This window comes from Rhinopithecus roxellana, chromosome 19 (genome assembly GCF_007565055.1).
Source record: "Rhinopithecus roxellana isolate Shanxi Qingling chromosome 19, ASM756505v1, whole genome shotgun sequence".
Lineage (NCBI taxonomy): Eukaryota > Metazoa > Chordata > Mammalia > Primates > Cercopithecidae > Rhinopithecus > Rhinopithecus roxellana.
Window position 1 is genome coordinate 60,298,083 of NC_044567.1, and position 24,839 is coordinate 60,322,921.

The 24,839-nt window shown below is 50.1% G+C and overlaps 1 protein-coding gene across 2 annotated transcripts in view; it reads right to left on the bottom strand.

The window, feature by feature from the left end:
- SDK2 (sidekick cell adhesion molecule 2) overlaps positions 1-24,839 on the bottom strand; it is a 317,206-nt gene that overhangs the window by 79,284 nt on the left and 213,083 nt on the right. For both annotated transcript variants that reach the window (XM_030924058.1, XM_030924057.1), the window contains exons 10-18: positions 24,080-24,196; positions 21,696-21,863; positions 20,692-20,794; positions 14,373-14,549; positions 13,845-13,981; positions 12,747-12,894; positions 9,142-9,282; positions 5,612-5,793; positions 4,432-4,547 (exon numbers count right to left, since the gene is read on the bottom strand). In XM_030924058.1, the coding sequence (XP_030779918.1) occupies positions 4,432-4,547; positions 5,612-5,793; positions 9,142-9,282; positions 12,747-12,894; positions 13,845-13,981; positions 14,373-14,549; positions 20,692-20,794; positions 21,696-21,863; positions 24,080-24,196 (1,289 nt within the window). The remainder of the gene's footprint in view (positions 1-4,431; positions 4,548-5,611; positions 5,794-9,141; positions 9,283-12,746; positions 12,895-13,844; positions 13,982-14,372; positions 14,550-20,691; positions 20,795-21,695; positions 21,864-24,079; positions 24,197-24,839) is intronic.

Here is a 24,839-nt window from a genome sequence, read left to right on the forward strand (position 1 = left end):
CTTTCTGTCTCTCTGTCTCTGTCTCTCTTTCTTTTTTTGACACAGGGTATCGCTCTGTCACTTGGGCTGGAGTGCAGTGGCTTGATTTCACCTCACTGCAGCCTCGAATCCTGGTCTCAAACAATCCTCCCATCTTAGCCTCCTGAGTAGCTGTGATCACAGGCACTCAACACCATACCTGACTAACTTTTTGTGTGTGTGTAAAGATGGGGTCTTGCCATGTTGCCCAGGTTGGTCTCAAACTCCTGGGCTCAAGGGATCCCCCTGCCTTGGCCTCCCAAAGTGCTGGGATTACAGGTGTGAGCCACGGTGCCCAGCCCGATATTTTCTTTTTAATGTAAGGAAAAGTGAAGGCTCTGGTTTGAATCTGAGCTTTGCATTGACCTTGCCACTGTGTTTGACCTTGAACAAGGAACTTCCGTCTGGTGCCTCAGTTTCTTCCTCTGTAAAATGGTGTGATGATAATATTCCTTTTTTTTTTTCTTGAGACAGAGTCTAGCTCTGTCTCCCAGGCTGGAGCGCAGTGTCATGATCTCAGCTCACTGCAACCTCCACCTCCTGGGTTCAAGCGATTCTCCTGCCTCAGCCTCCTATGTCTGCAGCTGGGATTAGAGATGTCTGCCACCACACCTGGCTATTTTTTGTATTTTTAGTAGCGACGAGGTTTCACCATATTGGCAGACTGTTTTCAAACTCCTGACCTCAAGTGATCTGCCTACCTCAGCCTCCCAAAGTGCTAGGATTCCAGGCGTGAGCTACCCGCCCAGCTGATAATGCTCCTTCTTAGAGTCCCTGTGCTGCTTGCAAGAAAGATAAATGTGAGCGCAGCATTTAGTGTACTGCCTGGCCCAGAGAAAGTGCCCTGTCAGTGTGAGCCCTTCTTATTCCTCCACCAATTCTTGTGCTCAAAACATCTGGGCAATTCACTCCCGCTGACTTTTATCGAGTAGCTACTGGGGGTTGGGCACTGACTGGACCTGGGAATTCAGTGGCCTCTGCCGCCTCCTCTTGTTCCGGGTCACCATGGGCCACTGCCCTAATTGTCCTGGCCAAGGGCTGGCCTTCCTGGCCCTCGGGGGAGCTGTCTGCCTTAAAAGTTTGTAGCTCAGCTCTCCCATATGTAGAATAAAACTTGTGCTTAGAATTGGCAGCAAAAAGTTAATTGTTCCCAGTTCAGCTCCTCTGCTCTTCAGCAATGCAGGCCTCCCCTTCCTTCCCCTGCCTCCCCCCAGGGTCCCAATTAGGAGAGTTTTCCAGCAGCGAGTGCTCCAAGCATTCAGCTGCTGCTCCCTGCCCCTGCAAAGTTCTGCTCGGCCTTGGGTTCACTGCCTTCCCGGGACCGAGAGGCCCAAGGCTGGAGCAAAGCTGGGTCAGATCCAGTTCTGGACCATCCCTCCTTTGTTTGCTTGCAACACTAGCAGAAATTCCTCTTCACGATTTCATCCCAGTCCCTTCTTGTCCAGCCTCCCCCACCTTGGAGGAAGAACCGCTAAAGCAGCGAGTCCTCGAATTAATCTCAGTTGTGGCACGTCGATGCAGATGGCTGCGGGAACCTTCGGGATGTGTCAGCGGCCACCTCGAGGTCATGTGTTCCCTGGGCTGAAGCTCAGGGCCTGCAGTGTTCTCCTCTTCACAGCTGGCCTCCCCTCAAATGCTCTGCCTCCCCTCCCACATCTGGAGGGAGTGGGCGGCATCCTTCCATCTGCCCCACGTTGCTGGGGGCAGGTCCTACCCCTTTAAAACATAATGTGGCTCCCCCACGCTGTGCTGTGTCTTCAGTCCTCCGTGGGGAGGACGGGCACGGGGCCCACGTGGAATGACACAAGAGAACTGGGCCTGGGCTCTGAGGTCTGTGTTCCAGGATGGGATGACTGAGAAGTCCTGACTTTTAGCACAGTTAGAAGGAGAGCAAATGTACTACTACTACTATTACTACTGCTATTTTTTTTTGTCAGAGTCTCGCTGGAGTGCAGTGGCACAATCTCAGCTCACTGCAACCTCTGCCTCTCATGTTCAAGTAATTACCCTGCCTCAGTCTCCTGAATAGCTGGGACTACAGGCACGTGCCACCATGCCCAGTTAATTTTTGTATATATATGTATTTTTTTTTTTTAGTAGAGATGGGATTTCACCATGTTGGCCAGGCTGGTCTTGAACTCCCAACCTCAGGTAATCCACCCGCCTCGGACTCCCAAAGTGCTAGGATTACAGGCATGAGCCACCATGCCTGGTCTACTGCTATTATTACTATTACTATTTGTTATGGGCTGAGTTGTGTTTGTAAAATCTGTATGTTTAAATTCTAACCCCCAACACCCCAAAATCTGACTGTATTTGGAGATAGAAATGTTAAAGAGGTAGTTAAATGAGGTCATTAGTGTGGGTCCTAATCCAGCGTGACTGACTGGGGTCCCTATAAGAAGAGGACATTTACGCCAGGCTCGGTGGCTCATGCCTGTAATCTCAGCACTCTGGGAGGCTGAGGCAGGTGAATTACTTGAGGTTGGGAGTCTGAGACTAGCCTGTCCAACATAGCAAAACCCCATCTCTATTAAAAATACAAAAAAATTAGCTGGACATGGTGGTGCATGCCTGTAGTCCCAGCTACTCGGGAGGCTGAGGCAAGAGAGAGCTTGAACCTGGGAGGCGGAGGTTGCAGTGAGCCAAGATCTCTTTGGACACAGACACAGAGTGAAGACAGACACCTAGAAGTCAAAGAGAGAGGCCTCAGAGGAAACCAACCTTGCCCACACCGTAATCTCGTACTTCTACGCCCCAGAACCGTGCAAAAATAAATTTCTGTTGTTTAAGCCAGGGTTCCCCAATCTCCCACTGACCACCAGGTACCAGTCTGTGGTCTGTTGGGAACCAGGCTGCACAGCAGGAAGTGAGCAGCAGGCAAGAAAGTGAAGCTTCATCTATACTTACAGCTGCTCCCCAGTGCTCACATTACCACCTAAACTCCGCCTCCCATCAGTGGCAGCATTCGATTCTCATAGGAGCGTGAACCCTACTGTGAACTGCGCATGTGAGGGATCTAGGTTGCGTACTCCTTATGAGAACCTAATGCCTAATGATCTGTCACTGTCTCCCATCACTCCCAGATGGGACCGTCTAGTGGCGGGAAAACAAGCTCAGGGCTCCCACGGATTCTACGTTGTGGTGAGTTGTATAGTTATTTCATTATATATTACAATGTGATAGTAATAGAAATAAAGTTCACAATAATGTCATGTGCTTGAATCATCCCGAAACCATCCCTCCCCCCACCCCAGTCCATGGAAAAACTGTCTTCCATGAAACTGGTCCCTGGTGCCAAAAAGGTTGGGGACTGTTGCTTTAAGCAATCCAGTGTGTGGTACTTGGTTATAGCAGCCCAAATGCATTTCTACGACTACTAAAATCATTTTCCGAGTGCTTATCATGTGTTTGTCATTGTGCTGAACAAATTAGAAATATTATCTCACTTAATCCTCACACAACTCCAAGGAGTGGGTATTATTATCATCTTCATTTGCAAATGAGAAAACTGAGTTTATTTTAGTTATTCAGCGGTGTGAGCAGTGCACAGAGTAGCTGCTCAATAAATATTGATCGAAGGACGGAAGCTGAGACATGTTAAAGAACACGTGCAGGTCGCCAGCAAGAGGCAGAGCTGGGACTTTAACCCAAGTCTGAGTTCTAATCCTGTGCCCTTAACCACACACTACCTGGAGTCGAGTGCAGCCTGGGGATATGTTCGAGCATGAAGCCCACAAGAGTCCTGGTAAGAAGTGAATAGTGGATTTTTCTCATGGGGCCATGGCTACACCAGGTGTTTCTTGTTCTTTATTTTTCTCTCTCTCTTTTTTTTGAGATGGAGTTTCGTTCTGTTGCCCAGGCTGGAGTACAATGGCTGCAATCTTGGCTCACTGCAACCTCCGCCTCCCAGATTCAAGTGATTCTCCTGCCTCAGCCTCCCGAGTAGCTGGGATTACAGGCGCCCCTGCTACGACGCCCAACTAATTTTTGTAGTTTTAGTAGAGATGGAGTTTCACCATGTTGGCCAGGCTGGTCTTGAACTCCTGACCTCAGGTGAGCTGCCTGCCTCGGTCTCCCAAAGTGCTGGGACTACAGTGAGCCACTGTGCCTGGCCCCTACACCAGGTGTTTCTGAGCCTGAAATAACCTGGGTTCTGTGTGTAACTCAGTCTCGCTGGGAAGGACTGTGGCACTGAGTGTCAGTCAGGGCAGTGTCTCCACTTCCTGTGGCCCACATGTAGCCTTGTGGAAGGCCTGGAGCTCTTTCCCTCTAATGTGTGTCCCTAGCTTGACTCGAGCCAATGACTTCAGAAACAGAGGGGGAATTTCCTCCTGCCCATGCTGTCCCCTCTCCCAACCTCCCCCAGAAGACCTTAGGGCCTCCTCTTGGGTGAGGAGGGGCTGCATGTACCTTGTAGCCCTGGTTGATGCCATTGATGAACTGGGGGCTGGGGGCGTTCCAGGTGAAGCGGATGGTCGTGGAATTGGTGGCTTCTGCGTGCACATTGCCCGGAGGGACTGTGGGAACTAGAGGAGATGAGAGAACAGGGTGGGGTGGAGGGGGCCCAGTCAGTCTCTCTTGCTCAGTTCAGTAGAGAAAATGCAGGGGTGGGGGCTACAGCCTCTGCCTTGCACCCCCCTACTCCACCCCAACTCCTCCTTCGCTGTGTAGACTTAAGAAGCCTTCATAGTCTCTCTGGATTAGTTTGCGTTTAATAAAACTTGCCTGACCCACCTCACAGGGTACTGGTAAAAAAAAGGGGTGCGGATGAATAATGCTCTGGCTTGGTTTTCAGGTGGAATGCTAAAATTAAGCTGTTTCATGATCTACTTAACATGAAATTCACAGAAGGTCCCTGTATGCCTGGAGCCTCTGCCTTTCACCATGTCCAAGCCAGCCTCCTCTTCCTCTTCCCCTCAGTCCTCCCACCCTGTGGGGTAGCTCGGCTTGGGGTGGTGATTCCAGCCCCAGAGTGCAATAGCGGGGGCCTGGTGAGAACAGGCCACACAGCCAAGGCTCTCAGGCCTGGACAGGCACAGTACCCAACAGGAGTGGGACTGGTAGATGGGGAAGCACCTGATCCTCTGAGGCCATAGTCTCTTTTCATTTCATTTCAGTTTTTTTTTTTTTTTTTTTTTTTTTGAGACAGAGTCTCACTTTGTCACCTAGGCTGAAGTGCAGTGGCACAGTCTCAGCTCTTTGCAGCCTTAACTTCCCCAGGCTCAAGCAATCCTCCCGCCTCAGCCTCCCAAGTAGCTGGGACCCCAGGCATGTACCACCACACCCAGCTAGTTCTGCTCATTTTTTGTAGAGACAGGGTCTCACTATGTTGGCTAGGTTAGCCTCAAACTCCTGGACCCAAGCGATCCACCTGCCACAGCCTCCTGAGTAGCTGTGCCACCACAACATGTAGCGTGCCACCACACCCAGCTAATTGTTTTCACTTTTTGTAGCGACGGAGTCTCCCTATGTTGCCCAGGCTGGTTTAAAACTCCTGGGCTTGAGCAGTCCTCCCATCTTGACCTCTCAAAGTGCTAGGATTAAACACATGAGCCACTGTGTCTGGTCTGAGGCCACAGTCTCTACCTACCTCCCTGCAGCGTCCACTCGGTGACTTTACTGCTGTAGACGCCCAGCCCTGCGCTGTTGTAAGCAGCCACCTCGATCTCATAGTTGGTCCAAATGATGAGGTCCTCCAGCAGCAGGTTGTTTACATCAGCATCCGTGATGTTCTTAAACTGGTACCCCACAGGCAGCCCTGCCAGGCAGTACCTGAGGGGAAGAGGCGAGGCACAGTGGAGTCAGAGTCAGCTTGCTTGGCCTCGTGCCCGGGAAATTGTCTGCAGCAGTGCTGTCCAATAGGACTTCTGGCGGTGGCGGAAGTGCTCTGCATCTGTGCTGTCCGACAGGGTGCCTGCCAGCACATGCAGCTGCTGAGCACTTGAAATGTGGTTAGTGCAACCGAGGAAATGAATTCAATTTTTTTTTTTTTTTTTTTGAGACGGAGTCATGTTCTGTCACCCAGGCTGGAGTGCAGTGGCATGATCTCGGCTCATTGCAACCTCTGCCTCCCAGATTCAAGTAATTCTCCTGCCTCAGTCTCCCGAGTAGCTGGGATTACAGGCATGTGCCACCACATCTGTTAATTTTTGTATTTTTTGTAGAGACGGGGTTTCATCATGTTGGCCAGGCTGGTCTTGAACTCCTGACCTCAGGTGATCTGCCTACCAAAGTGCTGGGGTTACAGGCATGAGCCCCGGCCTGAGTTAGAATTTGATTTAGTTTTGCTTATAGTTGACCCTTGAACAACACAGGTTGGAACTGTACAAGTTCATATATACACAGAGTTTGTTGTTGTGGTTGTTGTTGTTGTTGTTGTTGTTGTTTGAGATGGAATCTCGCTCTGTCACCCAGGCTGGAGTGCTATGGCACGATCTTGGCTCACTGCAACCTCCATCTGCCGGGTTCAAGCAGTTCTCCTGCCTCAGCCTCCCGAGTAGCTGGGACTACAAGCATGCACTCCCATGCCTGGCTTATTTTTTGTATTTTTAGTAGAGACGGGGTTTCACCATGCTGGCCAGGCTGGTCTCGAACTCCTGACCTCATGATCCACTCGCCTTGCCCTCCCAAAGAGCTGGGATTACAGGTGTGAGCCACCACGCCCAGCTACACAGAGTTTTAAAAATAAACATATCAGAAAAACTTTTAGAGATTTATGACAATTTGAAAAAACTCGCAGATGAACCACATAGCCTAGAAATATTGAAAAAATTAAGAAAAAGTTATATCATAAATGCATAAAAATATATGTGTTAATCGACTGTTTTGTTATAGGTGTGGCTTCTGGCCAGCAGTAGGCTATTAGTATTTAAGTTTTTGGAGAGTCAAAAATTACATGTGGATTGGGCTGAGCATGGTGGCTCGTGCCTATAATCCCAGCATTTTGGGAGGCCCAGGCAGGTGGATCACTCGAGGTCAGGAGTCCGAGACCAGCCTGACCAAAAAGGTGAAATCCTGTCTCTACTAAAAATAAAAAATTAACCGGATGTGGTGGCACATGCCTGTAGTCCCAGCTACTCGGGACGCTGAGGCAGGAGGATCACTTGAGCCTAGGAGGTGGAGGTTGCAGTGAGCTGAGATTACGCCACTGCACTCTAGCCTGGGTGGCAGTGAGACTCCATCTCAAAAAGGAAAAAAGAAAAAAGAAAAAAGAAAAAATTAGCCAGGCGTGATAGTGGGCACCTCTAATCCTAGCTACTCGGGAGGCTGAGGCAGAAGAATTGCTTGAAACAGGGAGGCAGAGGTTGCATGCAATGAGCTAAGATTGAGCCACTGCACTCCAGCCTGGGCAATGGAGTGAGACCTCGTCTCAAAAAAAAAAAAAAAAAAAAAATTATACACGGATTATCAACTGTGTGGGGGTCAACACCCCTAGCCCCCACATTGTTCAAGGGTCAACTGTAGTTTAAGAAGCCAGAGCTGACTAATGGTTACCTTACTGGGTAGCAGAGGTCTAGGAGATGTGTCTGGACTATTCTTTTTGAGGGGAGAGGATTGCTAATTAGGGGCACTGAGAGGTCATAGGGCAGATCTCACAGGTCTCAGCCTTTGAGGGGTCATGGACAGGAGAGCTGTCCCTGAAGCCAGGGCTCATTTTGTTCCCCTCTCGAGGATACAGGCTCCCTCTTCTGACAGTTACTCGGCCAGGTGGAATGAAATGCCTGGGCTACCTACTTGACTCATTTCTACCTCCACTGGCAAAAAGAACTCACGGCACTAAAGAAGTAAATGTGTACAAGCAAATTTTGGGGGTCACACACAAAGGATGCATCACTCATTTGAGAAACACAACGCATATATAATTCAGCATCTAATTATTGGAAAATTAAGGACCTCAAAAGTATGCCAATGCATTACAATGCCCTAAAACACTGCTTCTCTAAACCTCAAGATGCACCAAAGTCATCCAGATGACTTTTTTTTTTTTTTTTCAGATAGAGTCTCGCTGTGTTGCCCAGGCTGGAGTGCAGTGGCGCAATCTCGGCTCACTGCAACCTCCGCCTCCTGGGTTCAAGTGATTCTCCTGCCTCAGCCTCCTGAGTAGCTGGGACTATGGGCGTGTGCCACCACGCCCAACTAATTTTTGTATTTTTAGTAGAGACGGGGTTTCACCATGTTGGCCAGGATGGTCTCAATCTCCTGACCCTGTGATCCACCCACCTTGGCCTCCCAAAATGCCAGGATTACAGGCGTGAGCCACCGTGCCCGGCCTGGAAGGCTTTTATAAAAGCAAAGTTTTCTGAGCCTGTCCTTAAAGTTTCTGGTTCGGTACATCTTGGAGAAACTTGATAATTTGCATTTCTGACCAGTTCTCAGGTTACGCTGATGCTATGGGTGCTGGGACCACACTTTGAGAACCACTGCCCTTCAGGATTAGTAGAAAACCCACAACAAAATTAACCAGTAGTGGAGCAGTTAAACCACTGTGAGGGTGTGTACGTGCAGGAATGAGACACACAAAGTTGCATAGCATTTTGCAGCCAAAATCTAGAATATCAATGAGAGTTCTCAGTAACCTCAAATAACTTATGAATTTGAACTTATGAATACCACATTTTAGTGACCCTTAATGACTCTCATTTAGGTTAAGTCCCTCCGTCAAATGCAAAGATAAGGGTCTGTATAACTGGGCTTCATTTCCAGTAATAACCAAAGAAAGAACTTTCACTTTTCCATCAGTTCTTCGGCCAGCTGGTTTCTCCACTCACGGGTCAAGAGAATTCTGGCCTGTGATGGAATATTCGTGGCTTCCCAGAGGGTTGCTCCTCGGATAGTTACTTCCTTCTTCTCTTGTCTCCTTGTAGGCCTGTTCCTATGTCAGCCCATATAGACTCCCCTCTCAAGCATTCCTGCTGATGTCCAGGGGTCTTGCTGCTGGAATTTCTGCCAGGTGTCTAACCTAAATCTTTCCTATCATTGTGTAGGCACTTCCTGTTGCCTGGTCCTTGCTAGATGGCAAAGGGCCTGCCATAAATTTGCACTGTTTTCCAGTCCACTCCCGATCTTCCCCCGTGCCTTTCCCCTCGGGACTGGGCTTCTGTCCCCAGGGTGGACACCCACCTGATGATGTAGCCCTTGAGAATCCCGTTCTGGTGGCTCTCAGGAGGCGGCTGCCACTGGATCATGATGGACTGGTTGGTTCGACCGCTGGCAATGACGTTCTGTGGAGGGGCCGTGGGGGGCTCCTCGGGGAGGGAGACCCTGGATCACAAAACACCAGTGCTCTTAGTCTTGGAGTCAAACACAGGAGTTTAATGGGATATGAAGAGGCTGAGCCCTGGCCTGCTCTGACACTGGATAATTCTGTACAACTGCTGTGTGCATTTGGGCAAGTCACCTAACCTGAGACATATATATATATCTTTTAAAAACTGTAAGGCCAGACGCTGTGTCTCATGCCTATAATCCCAGCACTTTGGGAGGCTGAGGCAAGAGAATCACTTGAGGGCCAGAGTTCAAGACCAGCCTGGGCAACATGGCAAGACACTGCCTCTACCAAAAAAAAAAAAAAAAAAAAAAAAAAAAATCCAGCGTGGTGACTTGCACCTGTAAGCCTAAATACCTGGGAGGTTGAGGTAGGAGGATGGCTTGAGCCCGGGAGGTTGAGGCTGCAGTGAGCTGTGTTTGTATCACTGTACTCCAGCCTGGAAACAGAAAGAACTAATGTACATGTTTTTGGTGCTGTTGAGGGGTGTAAGTTTCAGTTTCCTATTTGTCAAAGAAGCTGCTGTTGGGGCTGATGAGGTCATGAGTGTCCAAGCATTCTAGAAGCAGAAGTGTTGGTCACATCCCAGTGACCAGCTGCTGGTATACTTTAACTAGGCCTCCTTTGCTAGTCAGCTGAGCCCCGGGCGGAAGCAGGGCAGGCATGGCGTATGGGGGTGAGAGCCAAGGGCACCCACCCTGCTTCTGGAGCCAAGCACAACAGCATGTCTTTCTCTGGCATTGCTGGCGGACGCTGTGTTCTGCCTAAGTGTACTTTTCACATCACAGACACGTGTCCATTCCAAACAAAAGTCAATTATTTTTTATCGATGTCTTTCCCTTTTTGTTTATGTTTTTGCTTTTTGATGGATAGTTTTCCTAAGCATGCCGCTCGCTCCCATGTTTTATTTGAGACAGTTTTGCTCTTTTGCTGAGGTTGGAGTGAAGTGGTGGGATCTCAGCTCACTGCAACCTCCGCCTCCCGGGTACAAACGATTCTACTTCCTCAGCCTCGAGAATAGCTGGGATTATAGGTGCCTGCCACCAAGCCTGGCTAATTTTTTTTTTTTTTTTTTTTGAGTCGGAGTCTCGCTTTATCGCCCAGGCTGGATAGAGTGCAGAGGGGTGATCTCGGCTCACTGCAAGCTCCGCCTCCTGGGTTCATGCCATTCTCCTGCCTCAGCCTCTGGAGTAGCTGGGACTACAGGTGCCCATCACCACGCCTGGCTAATTTTTTTTTTGTATTTTTAGTAGAGACGGTGTTTCACTGTATTAACCAGGATGGTCTCAATCTCCTGACCTCGTGATCCGCCCACCTTGGCCTCCCAAAGTGCTGGGATTAAAGGCGTGAGCCACCGTGAGGCCTAGCTAATTTTTATAGTTTTAGTAGAGATGGGGTTTCGCCATGTTGGCCAGGCTGGTTTCAAACTCCTGACCTTAGATGATCCACCTGCCTCAGCCTCCCAAAGTGCTGGGATTACAGGCATGAGCCACCGCGCCTGGTCTGCGCCCGTGTTTTTGTAGAGGCTGGGCTAAGAGTGATTTGGCCTTTCTCTTTTTTGTTTTTGAGACAGGGTTTCACTCTTGTGCCCCAGGCTGGAGTGCGGTGGCACGATCTCAGCTCACTGTAAACTCCGCCTCCCAGGTTCCAGCGATTCTCCTGCCTCAGCCTCCTGAGTAGCTGGGATTACAAGCACGTGCCGCCACGCCCAGCTAATTTTTGTATTTTGAGTAGAGATGGGGGTTTCACCATGTTGGCCAGGCTGGTCTCGAACTCCTGACCTCAAGTGATCCGCCCCCACTTGGCCTCCCAAAGTGCTAGGATTACAAGTGTGAGGATTTGGCCTTTTCTTTGGTGACTCAGGGCCGTTAGCATGAAGGCACATTAGGAAGGTGAGTCAGTGTGATGTGGTGCAGCCTCAGGGAAGGAGAAACTGCAGGGTAGCTGCAGCTTTCAGCCTCTCTGTTGTTGGGATTTTGTATCTCCAGATGGGCTGGGGCTGTGTCTGTTCATTCCCTGCCCCCTCTCCAGTGGTCCAAACATGGCATGGCACACAGTAGCTGCTCAGTAAACAGTGAATATGTAAATCCTTCTGTAACTGCTCTCCACATGGGGTGCCACCTGCCACTGCTCCCTCCTGTGAGAGTGTCTTGACGCCAGTGGTGCTACCCTAGCACAAGCCAGAGAGACCCAAGCTTATTGCAACTGTGGCAAAACGACCAGGATTGATTTAAGCCCCAGGCGTCTTTTAAAGAGCCAAGTGCACAGCTTTGCACACGTGATTTGTATCATGGTTGTTCTGACCTCTCCCTTGACATCTTTCTTGCTAGAAGTGGCTGCTTGTTCTACGGAGCTGGAGAGGATAGAATTCTCCTTCTACATAGATGGGTATCACTGTGTGATTTTTTTTTTTTTCTTTCTGAGACGGAGTCTGGCTTGTCGCCCAGGCTGGAGTGCAGTGGACGGATCTCAGCTCACTGCAAGCTCCGCCTCCCAGGTTTACGCCATTCTCCTGCCTCAGCCTCCCGTGTAGCTGGGACTACAGGTGCCACCACCACGCCCAGCTAGTTTTTGTATTTTTTTGGTAGAGACGGGGTTTCACTGTGTTAGCCAGGATGGTCTTGATCTCCTGACCTCGTGATCCGCCTGCCTCGGCCTCCCAAAGTGCTGGGATTACAGGCTTCAGCCACCGCGCCCGGCCTGTGTGATGTTTTTATATGAAGTACCTGCTGTTTTTACTCAATTTCCTTCTTTTTTTTTGAGACAGAATCTTGCTCTGTCCCCCAGGCTGGATCTCGGCTCTCTGCAACCTCTGCCTCCCAGATTCAAGCGATTCTCATGCCTCAGTCTCCCAAGTAGCTGGGATTACAGGTGCCCACCACCACACCCAGCTAATTTTCATATTTTCAGTAGAGACGTGGTTTCACTGTGTTGGCCAGGCTGGTTTCGAACTCCTGACCTTAGGTGATCTGCCCACCTCAGCCTCCTGACGTGCTGGGATTACAGGCGTGAGCCACTACGCCCAGCAATTTCCATCATTTTAAAAAGGCTTTGTGGGAACCTAGCAGGGCCTGGCGTCGGGCAACATGTGGCTATGGAGATCTCTGGAGACACTGTATCTCTCTAGAATTTTGCATCCATTTAACAACGAGAGTAGGATAGTAGCCCATGCAGATGTGGAACAGAAGGAGGTGAGCCTTTGAGCTTGCACAGCTCCCAGTAACCGGGATGACTACATTTGGCTGGTTCTCACCGCGTTCCCCAGCACCGTGCTCACATCACCGCATTTAACCTTTGCACCTCCTGGCGAGGTGCTCACCAGGATTGCACTCTCCTTCTACAGATGAGGAAGCCTAGAGAGGGCCAAGAGCTGAGCCAGAATCTGCCACATTGGTTTCGGCTGCAGCCCCTCCCCGTTGGAGTCTTGGTGACGCCCCTGTAGAGCGCCTGCTGCCCTCACCTCTCAGTGTCTTTGCTGAACTGTCCTTTCCCCACGTCGTTGACGGCACAAAGACGGAACTGGTAGGAGCGTGCAGGAACCAGGCCCTTGACTGTCACTGAGGTAGCTTTGGGGTCCACACTGGCCAGGAGTATAGTCCAGGGGGCATCTACAGGGACAGTGAGTGGGGCAGAAGTGGGCATCTTGGGTGGGATGGGGCGTGCTTCTTACTCCCCACTCCCAGCAGGGTCCAGCCTCATTGGGGCTGGCAACAGACAGCCTCCCCAGCTTGGTCCAGGAGTGGCCCGCCATGCCATTTTTCTAGGTCCCATTAGCTCACACGACCCTGGGGAGGAGAGGATGGGGGGTGCTGGAGCAAAGTAAGGGCTCATGGGAACTCAGATGCCTTCATCTCCCCAACTACTCCCCACAAATTGATAAGCTTTAGGCAAGCTGTGTTTAAAATGCCATTCAGTCTGGGTATGGTGGCTCACGTCTGTAATCCCAGCACTTTGGGAGGCCGAGGCGGGCGGATCACCTGAGGTCAGGAGTTTGAGACCAGCCTGACCAACATGGTGAAACCCCATCTCTACTAAGAATACAAAATTAGCTGGGCATGACGATGTATGCCTGTAATCCCAACTACTTGGGAGGCTGAGACAGGAGAATCACCTGAACCTGGGAGGCAGAGGTTGCAGGGAGCTGAGATGGCACCATTGCACTCCAGCCTGGGTGACAAGTGTGAAACTCCGTCTCAAAAATAAAGAAATAAATAAAAATAAATAAATAAAATGCAATTCAAATTATGCCTGCTAATTTGACTTGGGGAATACATAAATAAATAAATAAATAATAAATACTGGCCATTTTCTTTGCAGCTTCTGCTGTGCCAGGCCCTGAGTTAAGCACCTCTTGTGCATCATCTCTTTCAACTGTAACAGGGCCTGACAGGCAGATGCCTGTGTTTTTTTCAGAGATGGGGAAGCTGAGGCTGCCAGAGGGAGGACTCTGCTCAAAGGCCCGGAACTAGGAAGCAGGAGAGCTGGGACCCCAGCCCAGGGCTGACTCCTAAGTCCAAGCTTGGGCAGGGGGTGCTGGAGGTGACCACGGGAACCTTACTGTTCTCCGACATCTCCAGGACATAGCGGAGCAGGGGGCTGTTGCCGTCAAAGGGCTTGGTCCACGTCAGATTGATGGCTCGTCTTTCCACGGTGCTGAGAGTGGCCACTGGGTGCTCGGGTGCGTGGGGCAGTTGCCTGGAGGAGAGAGACACGTGGTCAGGCATCCCTATGTGGTCTGCAGGCAGGTGACAGGGGCACTGTAGACACAGGTTGTGTGGGCCTTGCACGTCCGTGATTCCTCATGCTCAGACATAAAATGTGGCCTTCGGGCCATCTACCTGGAGATTTTTCTCTCTGGAATCAGAGGCCTCCAGCTAAAGCCATCCTCATACATCCTCTTGACGGGGGTCCTAACTGAGCTGAGAGAAAGGTCTGGAAGGATGCTGGGGGTGTGTCCTGAGCAAAGCTGAACAGTTCATGTCACGTGTGGCCTGGGGATCTGACAAAAGGGACTTGGCTGGCTCTGAGCCTCCCGATTGCTATTGCCTGGACCTCCTCTGCCCGGGCCTGGGAGGGCTGCCCTTACCTGACTCGCAGGTGGGCACTGCGAGAGTCGTTGCCTCCCGCTGAGATCACCCGGCAGGTGTATGTGCCGATGTCTCCCGACCACGTCTGTGAGATGTGCAGGGAGCCGTTTCTTTCCAGGCGGATACGGGGATTGCTCTCCACGCCCAGGGTGGCCCCGTCCTTCTCCCAGATGTACCTAAAAGTAAGAAGAACCTGTAAGTACAGAGGAAGAGGAAGGTGCCTCGGGAGTGGGCTCAGCCTGAAGCTTGTCCCGAGAAAATAGCTCCAAAGCTGGGCAGAGGACAATTGCAGGCAACAGCCAGGCAGGACACTGGGATGGGGGAGCAGGACTGTTGAAGGCCAAGCAGCCTGGAAGCCCGTCATTCCTGCGGGGAGGGTGCTGTGTCCGGGAGAGTGAACACAGTCATTATTGGTCTTTATACCTTCAGTTCAGGTCGGGTCAAAGTGTTGTTGCTTCTGGCCAGAAGCGACGGCAAAACACCCAGTGAAAGGTATTCTTTTGAAGAGGTTAAAAGATTACAGCTGGAAAAAGGAATTCAAGTTTCCGCATAGACTACATTTCGGAATTAGTTTTATGAGGGGAATCATGATATCAGTGCATCAGTGTGACAAATTGACTTTAGTGTCCAAAAAATCACTTTAGCTTCGGTCAGTCAATACAAACAGAGCTTGAGAAATTACACACGCACCAGTGCCTGACAATAAAAAATATCTTCTCTGGATTTGTTCTTGAGGAAATAGAACCATTATCATTGTCATCAACATGCAGGGAGTGCCAACCCCTGGGGGGGCAGGATGCCACGCAATGACCCCAGGGAAGGTTGGCCTTGGTTCTCAGCACAAGTGTGAGGAACCTCGTGGTGGCTGAGATGCCTTGCAAATAGCCCCAGTCAACTGGGGTACAGGGTGGGGGCCTGAGCTGCTGGCTCCCAGGACTATCTGGGTTTACGGAATGTCAGATAACTACAGAGAATGAATCTGTAATATTTTTAACCTAAGTTTCAAAAGCTGAAACAGGCTGGGTGTGGTGGCTCACACAGGTAATCCCAGCACTTTGGGAGGCCAAGGTGGGTGGATCACCTGAGGTCAGGAGTTTGAGACCAGTCTGGCCAACATGGCAAAACCCTGTCTCTACTAAAAATACAGAAATTTTAAGTGCACGGCAGCACTGCTACACTCAAGAGTCAGACTCTCAGGCCAAATGCTGGCTTTGCTACTTTCCAGCTTTGTGATTTTGGGTGAGCTCATTTATTAATGAATTTATTTATTTTAGACAGAGTCTGGCTCTGTCGCCCAGGCTGGAGTGCCGTGGTGCAGTCTTGACTCACTGCAACCTCCACCTCCCAGGTTCAAGTGATTATCGTGCCTCAGCCTCCCAAGTTGCTAGGACTACGGGCAAGCACCACCATGCCCAGCTAGTTTTTGTATTTTAGTAGAGACGGGGTTTCACCATGTTCGCCAGGCTGGACTCTAACTCCTGACCTCAAGTGATCCACCTGCCTCAGCCTCCCAAAGTGCTGGGATTACAGGCGTGAGCCACCGCACCTGGCCTTGGGTGAGTTTATATAACCTTGCTGGGCCTCACTTTCCTCACCTATAATATGAGGAAACTAACACCACCTACCTCATAGCACTGCTGTAAGGATTGTGCGAGCTGATATAAAATAGAGTAGTGCCTGAACCATGGCAAGCGGTCAGTAAAAGTTAGCCATTGTTATAAATTTTAAATGATACAGTATATTTACATGAATGGTATATAGCAATCTATTCAGCCATTTGTTTTTATTTTTTATTTTCTTTTATTCTTTTTGAGACACAGTCTCACTCTGTCACCCAGGCTGGAGTATAGTGGCATGATCTTGGCTCACTGCAACCTCCACCTCCTGGGTTCAAGTGATTCTCCTGCCTCAGCCTCCTTGGTAGCTGTGATTAAAGGCCTGTGCCACCACATCGGGCTAAGTTTTTTTTTTTTTTTTTTCTTTTTAGTAGAGACGGTGTTTCGCCATGTTGGCCAGGCTGGCCTCCAACTCCTGACCTCAAGTGACCCACCCGCCTCAGCCTCCCAAAGTGCTGGGATTACAGGCTTGAGCCACAATGCTTGGCCAGTCATCCTGTTTTTAAAGCTGCTTTTTGACTCAATAAAAATATCATAAACTCTTTTTGATATGACATTTCCACACCATGATTTTTTATTGGATGCACAATGTTTCAGTACAGCTGCTTTGTAATTTAACCGATCCCATAATGTTGGACATCCAGTTTAGCTCCTTGTTTTCCAATATTATAGTTAAAGCTGTGGTCCTTATGGCAAAATGTTTATAACCGTTCCAAATCACTTCCTCAAGGACAAATTCTCAGCAGTGAAATTGTTAATTTTTAAGGCTTATACCTATTTACATATCAACAACAATAATCACCTTCAAATTCATTTCTTTATTTAGAAAGGACTTGCCAGCACTCATAGGATGGGCAGAATTTTACTTAAATGCAAATTCAGTTGCAGAGAGTAATTCCCATGTAAGAAATAGCCTATGGCAAGCAGACATTCTTTGCTTCAGAATGTGGTGCTTTAGGAAGCAGAGATCATTGCCTGTGAAGTATTTGTGCCAAAACAACTGAACGTGAATCTAATTAGCAGTTACTGCAATCAAATTAGAAATACAGGGGATAGAAAAACAGGTTAACAACACTGTGAGAAAGCAGCCAGGCAAATCCAGGATGTTGAATATTCCATAGCAGGATCAACAAACTGTGGCCTGCTGCCTGTTTGTGTAAATAAAGTTTTATTAGAACACAGACATGCCCATCTGTTTATGCAGAGCCTGTTTATATATGGCTGCTTTAGCACTATAAACAGAGTTGAGTAGTCATGACAAGACCATATGGCTCTCGTAAAGCCTAAAATGTTTACTTTTTGGTCCTTTACAGCAAAGATTGTTGACCTCTGTCTTCTAGAACCTGGTTTCTCCAACAAATCAATTATGTGAAAACAAAACGTAACAAAAAGACAAAAATAAAAAAGAAGACTTTTCAACAAATGGTGCTGGAAAACCTTGACATCCATACGCAAAAAAAAAAAAAAAAAAGAAAAGAAAAGAAAAAAGTCTAGACACAGATCTTACACCCTTCACAAAAATTAACTCAAATTGGATCCCAGACCTAAATGTGAAATGCAAAGCTATAAAACTCCTAGAAGATAATACAGGGGAACATCTAGATGACCTTGGGTTTGACAATGACTTCTAAAATATGACACCCAAGGCACCATCCATGAAGGAAAGAACAGATAAGCTGGATTTCATTAAATTACACATTGCTGTTCTTCGATAGACACTTTCAAGAGAATAAAAAGAGAAGCCACACACTAGAAGAAAATATTTGTAAACGATATCTCTTTTTTTTTTTTTTTTTGAGACGGAGTCTCTCTCTGTCACCCAGGCTGGAGTGCAGTGGCACGATCTCTGCTCACTGCAAGCTCCGCCTCCCGGGTTCACGCCATTCTCCTGCCTCAGTCTCCCGAGTAGCTGGGACTACAGGTGCCCGCCACCACGCCTGGCTAATTTTTTTTTTTTTTTTGGTCTTTTTAGTAGAGATGGAGTTTCACCGTGTTAGCCAGGATGGTCTCGATCTCCTGACCTCGTGATCTGCCTGCCTCGGCCTCCCAAAGTGTTGGGATTACAGGTGTAAGCCACCGCGCCCGGCCTGTAAACGATATCTCTGATAAAGCACTGCTATCCAAAATCTACAAAGAACTCTTAAAACTGAGCAATAAGAAAACAATCTGATTAAAAAATAGTCATTGACAGATGCCTCACCAAAGAAGGTACACAGAAGATTAATAAGCAAATGAAAAGATGCTGTACATCATATGTCATTAGGAAAATGCAAATGAAAACAACAATGAGATATCACAGCACAGCTATTAGAATGGTCAAGATCCGGGTGGGCGTGGTGGCTCACGCCTGTAATCCTAGCACATTGGGAGGCTGAACTAATTTTCTTTTGTATTTTTAGTACAGACGGGGTTTCACCATGTTGGCCAGGATGGTCTTGATCTCCTGACCTTGTGATCCACCCACCTCGGCCTCCCAAAGTGCTGGGATTACAGGTGTGAGCCACAGCGCCCGGCCAGAAGTGTTTTTTTTCTAGAACTGTTTTGGAGGTTTTCATGCTGGAAACCTGCACCTGCCCAGGCCCTCACCCCTGTACCTGCTCAGGTCGTCATCCCTGCACCTGGTTCTGCTCTGAGGATGTGTTACTCAGGGTTCAGTGGCACCACTTCAGTCTGATGTGGTTGTTGAGATCCTTTCTATTAGGTTGGTGCAAAAGTAATTGCAGTTTTGACCATTCCTTTCAAAGGCAAAAAGCACAGTTACGTTTGGACCCACCTAATAGTCTGCTTAGGGAACCCTGCTGTGTTTTGCAGATAGAACAGGGGTTTCAATCCTGGTGACACATTAGAATCACTTGGGGAGCTTTTTTAAACTTGCTGAGGACTGGGTCCCATTCCATCCCCAAGACCTACCTCAAGACAGAGGGCAGAAGGGATACCCCCATTCCCCCAGTCCAAGGAAGACAGACTGGGGTTGGAGCTGCTGGGGTGGCCTTGGGCATAGACGTTGCCAGTTTTGGGGGGGACAAAGGGATGATTCTGCTCCCCACCCCCCATCTTGAAAAGATGGTCCTAGATGATTAATTCCGTTTAAGGTGAGGACCCCCCTTCAGTAACCTGGAACAGGGATTCCTGACCTGTAGGTCACTGGAAGGGTCTACAGAGTGGGTCTGCAGGTTACTTGGCAAGAGGCCCCCGAAACCCATTATGTATCAGTAATTGTCTAGAGAATGAATACAATGTATGTCTTTCTCAAATATAAGTTGACACTTTTATAAATAAGTCATCTTTATAAAGATGACATTTTTATAAATAAAATCTGATTTAAAGTGTACTGAATTTCAGAATTTTCCTATTAATGAATGCTAAAAGTATAGCTACTACATAATGAATGGGCCCGAGATGCACAGCAGTATTCTATGTGGGTTCTCTCCCAGGACCTTTTTAACAGTTGGTATGTTAATTTTTTAAGAAAAATCTATTAAACCCAGAAATAAGCATATTCTGGAATCTCTGTCAACAATCTTCTATTAATACATCTACGTAAATTTTTGCATTTGTGCTAGCGTCACGTGATGACTGTCTTAAGTGGTCAACACTTAATGAGGTGTTTCTCAAACTGGGGCCAATGATATGTTCTCTGATAATCGGTGTTGGCCAAAGGCCCCGAGCTGCTTCTATCAACCTGGGCTCCCAGAGTCTCATTTGGTGTGGCGGTACAGACTGTCATAGGCCCAGTGGCCACCAGATGGCGCCCCAGGATGGAGCTGCCTCCAGCATGAGGAGGAGGAGGAGGAGGAGGCCATTTCTCCCAGTGCAGGAGCTCCGGCCCCTTCCAGCCTCGATGCCAGTTGCTTTGACAGTGACATTGCTCATAAAATAGAGAAGCAACACGCAAGGAATATTTATTTCTAAGGAAGCAGTTGCATTTCCCTCAGCATTCTGGAGCTCAAGGAAGAGAAGGCAGGGACGATTTCCTCCTGGTTTTAGCTTCCAAAGCCTTGGGGGTGGGGGTAGGGTTTGGTTCGGGTGCTTGGGAGAGGTCTCAGCTTTTATACCTTTCTTGGCTGCTTCCTCCCAGCCCTTTTAGTGGCTTCCACAGCGGGACTGAGTTACCTGGAGGCCAAGTCCTTTGCCAAGGTCCCAGCTTGGCCATGGCAGATGGTGGGGTGACCTCGGTTTGGATGCTCAGTTTCCCCCATGTGCTTCTCTTGCAGGATCCCCCCAGGGGTCATCTTCTGCCCCACCCCTACAGCTGATCCCATATCCGCCTGCCCAGACCCCTCTGCTGCCCATTCAGAGGCCAGAGGGCCAAAGACTTGGGGTAGGCTGGGGGACACTAGCAGTGGCATCCAGGTCCAGAGATAGCAACTCCCTGCCATCCATGCTCACCAACCCACAAGCCTCTTCCTTTCTCTTCCCTCACCCCCTCTCCCATTCCTCTTACTTCATCTTTCTGCACCCCTTCCTCTTTACCTCCCGCCTTGGAAACTGGCTTCACTCAATCCAGGGTAGCTCAGCTCCCGGGTGTTTATTTCATATCCTCTACCTCTCAGCCCTGTACTCAGCTCTGGAAATGCCACTGCCCAGGAGAAGGCATGGCTCTGCAGCTCTTACCTCCCTGGTGTGGACACTCGCCCAGCTATAAGCTATTGCCAGAGGCTCCCCCTCCCCTCTTGCCTGGAGTCAACAGCAGAGCCAGTACCTGACCGTCACTCGGGGGTCGTGGCTCACTCCGCACACCATGGAGGCCTGGGTGCCCTTGATGACGCTCTGGTCCTGTGGGGGCTTGGTGATGCGGGTCCGAGCTGAAAGATACAGCAGAGACAGCATGGTGAGAAGGGGTGTGGGGGCTGTGTGGCTGGACTCTGGGTGTATGAAGGGAGACTAGGTGCCATACGAAAGTCCCCAGATGGTTAAAAAGAACAGTGAGCTCCCTGGTACTTTAATTCTTGGAAGCCACATTATAGTGGGGGCTCATTAAATTCTGCCCTCACAAACCATGTATGGGATAGAGAGATCAAGCTCTAAGGACGATCAGAACCCTATTTTCAGCATATCAGTGGACCAGCCAGGGTAAAAATAGGGTTTTCTGATTTCCAGTCTAGTGCTTCACACGCTAGGCCCCCGGGGCTCAGCCCAGACAAGTGGTCCACAGGTATCCTGGGTGTGGATCCAGAGTTGGAAGTGGCTTGAGAAGCTCTCTTACAGCAGGGATTGGCTAACTACAGGCTGGGGGCCAAATCCGGCAGGTGGCCTTTTTGGCTAAATACACCCTTACTGGAACACAGCCACGCCCATTGGATGACGTATTGTCTGTGGCTGCTTTCTAGATAAAACGGAAGCTAGTTGAGTCGTTGTGACAGAGACCGTCTGGCCCACAAAGCTTAAAATATTTATGATCTGGCCCTTTCTTGAAAAAATTTGCCAATTTCTGCCCTAAAATGTATGAAGACAACTCTCCTATAACCTCAGTATTCTCTCAAGTCGGCCAAGCATAGCATCACTGGCAGAATCTTTCTAGTCCCTGGCCTCTGAATCACTTTGTCACTGTCCCTCTGATGAGAAGGGCCCTGACTGGGACAGGCACTGGGGGTGGAGACACTGGTAGTGTGAGCCTGTGCCCCATAGCTGTCCTGAGTCCTCAGCACCTACAGAGATGTACACACACACACCAATGTATAAAGCCCTGTGGCTCTGCACACTCACCCCAAACGACTAGGTCTGCCGAGGCCTCATCGACCCCCCGAGAGTTGGTGGCCAGGCAGGTGTAGGTCCCCGCATCGGAGATGTGTGTAGGGCTGATGAGAAGGCTGCCTGACTCCAGGGGCGTGAAGCGAGGCAGCTGCACGGAGCCACTGGCCAAGATGCGCTCCCCTGAGGGCAAAACAGGGTGGGGGTCAGCCTATAGCCCCCAAGGGCACACCCTGCCCCTCTCCTGCTGTTCCAGAGCAGCATGGTCTCCTCGCAGGCCCTCGGCTCTGGAAATGCTGGAAGGAATGAGGACAGATGGTGGTGGGGCTGGGGTGGGGGCTGAGAGACCTGGAGAGCTTTCTGGCTTAGGGACAGACATGAGGGCACAGGGTCTCAGAGCAGGCAGCCTAGAGCCCAGGTCCCCTGATGCTCCTGTGCCCCCCACACCACATGCCCTTCACCAGAGAAGGGGGCACAGTTTCCTGATGATGGTGAGCAGCAGCCCAGCACAGCCCTCAGAGGCAGCTGGCACCTGGCACCTGGGTGGGGGGGCTGGGAGGGGGGACAGCTCTGACAAGGTGATGACGGGCGTCCTGCGGCAGGATGCTTCTGGAGAGAGTCACCTTCAAGGGAGTGAAGGGAAGTGACGGGAGCTGCCTGGAGTTGGGGGTGGGGTAGAGAGGGACACGGTGTCCCCCAGCAGCAGCTCTGGTCAGGACAGACCTCCTTCTGCAGGGGAACTCAGGGAGCCTGGGGTCCAGCCTGGGAGAGTCCTGGCCACAGAAAGAGGGGCAGGAAGAGAGAGTGTAGTCACCCTACTACAAATCTCAGAATCTCAGAATACTATGAAGCACCCTTTACTATCTCTGACGGCATTTATGGCTCAACATTCTTTGTTGCCACCGGCTTTCACGGACTTCACGTTATTATTGGGTCTACATTTCTTACCGTTTGCCTTATTCGCCAACTATTATATCACTTTACATTCGCAGGACTGAGCCTGCGAATGCAGGTCTTTGTGACTATGTCTATTTTAAAGAAACCCCCCTCTCTGTATGGAGGGGAATCTCCGTGCGTGCATCTGGGGGTCGCGTGTCCGTTTGTATCTGCGTGCAGGCACAGTGAACTGAGTGTGCTGGGTGGGTGTGCTTATTTCCATGTGTAAGCACGTGCCTAGCTGTGCCCCTATTTTCCCCACAAATGTTTATTGAGTGCCTACCATGTGCCAGACTCTGTTCTAGGTCCTGGGAGATGGCAGTGGACAAAACCGACGCCCCTGACTTTACGGGGAGATGGACCATGAGCAAGGTGAATAAGCCGATGATCGAGTGTGTGAGAAGGAGGGGAGTGGAGGAAGGGCTCGAGGGGAGGGCTGGGGGCTGGGGCAGGGTGAGTCCTTGGAGGAGGCATCTCTGAGCTGGGGCTTGCTGGTGTGAAGGAGCAACTGTGTTTGTACGTGTGTGTGCACATGTGTATGTACGCATGTATGCATGTGTGTGTGTGCATGTGTGTGTGCACATGTGTATGTACGCGTGTATGCATGTGTGTGTGCATGGGGAGAGTTGTGAAGGTGAGTGTGCACGCACAGAGACGAAGAGGAAGTACACAGGGCAGATGGACTTATGGAGGTGGCTTGGGCTTTGCTGGCCCCGCCGTCTGGAGCCCTCTGAGCTGCCTGGGGTAGGAGACTGGCAGCAGCCACCACCAGAATGATATTCATCATCAAGCACCTGTTGTTTCCTGGGCTTCCCAGACTCCCAGGCACAATGCGAGCCCCTCATATGTACGCTATAGTCTAGTCTTCACATTACCCTGGGCTATATATATTACTGTCACCAGTTTACAGATGGGGAACCTGAGGCTCAGAGTGAGTAGCTCACCAAGGTGGCAGGTCTTGGAAGATGAAGAGCTGGACCTTGAGCCTGGCAAGGCTGGGATGTGAGGGATGATCTTTTTTTTTTTTTTTTTTTTTTTTTTTTTTTTTGAGATGGAGTCTTGCTCTCTCTCCCAAGCTGGAGTGCAATGGCACAATCTCGGCTCACTGCAACCTCTGCCTCCCGGGTTCAAGCAATTCTCCTATCTCAGCCCCCCTGAGTAGCTGGGATTACAGGCACCTGCCACCATGCCCGACTAATTTTGGTGTTTTTAGTAGAGACGGGGTTTCACCACTTTGGGCCAGGCTGGTCTTGAATTCCTGACCTCAGGGTGATCTGCCCACCTCAGCCTCCAAAGGTACTGGAATTACAGGCATGAGCCACTATGCCCGGCCGAGAGATGCTCTCTTGGGCTATACAGTGTACGACCTTCACAAGTGTACATGGGGAACCCAACCTGGCTGGCTCCAGAGCCTAGTTCTGGCTGTCACACAGCCACACTCTCTGAAGGTCTGTCCCATCTACCTTTCTGCCAAGTGATAGCTGGTCGGGGCGCCCCCGAGGTCTCACATGCTAGCACCACTGACATGCCGTCGATCACCGTGCTGTCCAGGGGGCCTCTGGTGATGTTAGGGGCGATGCCTGCAAACAGAGAATTGGGACCTTTTAGCCACACCCTGGGATTGGCCCCCCAAGTCAGAGGTCCAGGGGCCTCCAAGCCCACTGAGGGCCAGGCCCTCATCCTCTGCCTCCCATGGTCAGGGGCCTCCACTAGGAAGGATGTGGGCCTCTTGATGGGGCCCCAGTGTTAGGAGGAAGCCCAGAGGGGCCATGAGGACTCCTCTATGCCACCTGCCCTGTGGAAGGACCCAGGTGACACCCGTCCCTACCCTGCTTGGATTCTCAGGCCTGCATTTGGGGGAAACTGAAGACCCCAGAAGGCAGCTCACATCCTCCCTGACAAGGTTATTGGGGTTCACAAGCCAAAAGTGAAAGGAAGGCTCTGGCTTCTTAAAAGAAAAACAGCCACAGTCAAGAGGGGCACTTGGCCACTTTCTAAGTGGCCACCCTGCCCCAGGAGCTCCATTCGGCTGTGGCCACTGTTTAGGGTTGGAGCAGCCTCCTGGTTCTGCGCTCCCCTTGCTTCATCCCAGCACTCAAGGAAGGAGCTCACCAGACACGGGAACAGAGCTAAGTTCACCTGCACTTGGAAGTCAGAAGCAAGACAGCAGCCCCATGGTAGCCACCTTTGGGGCACACCCAACAGCTCTCTGCCCCACGGCTG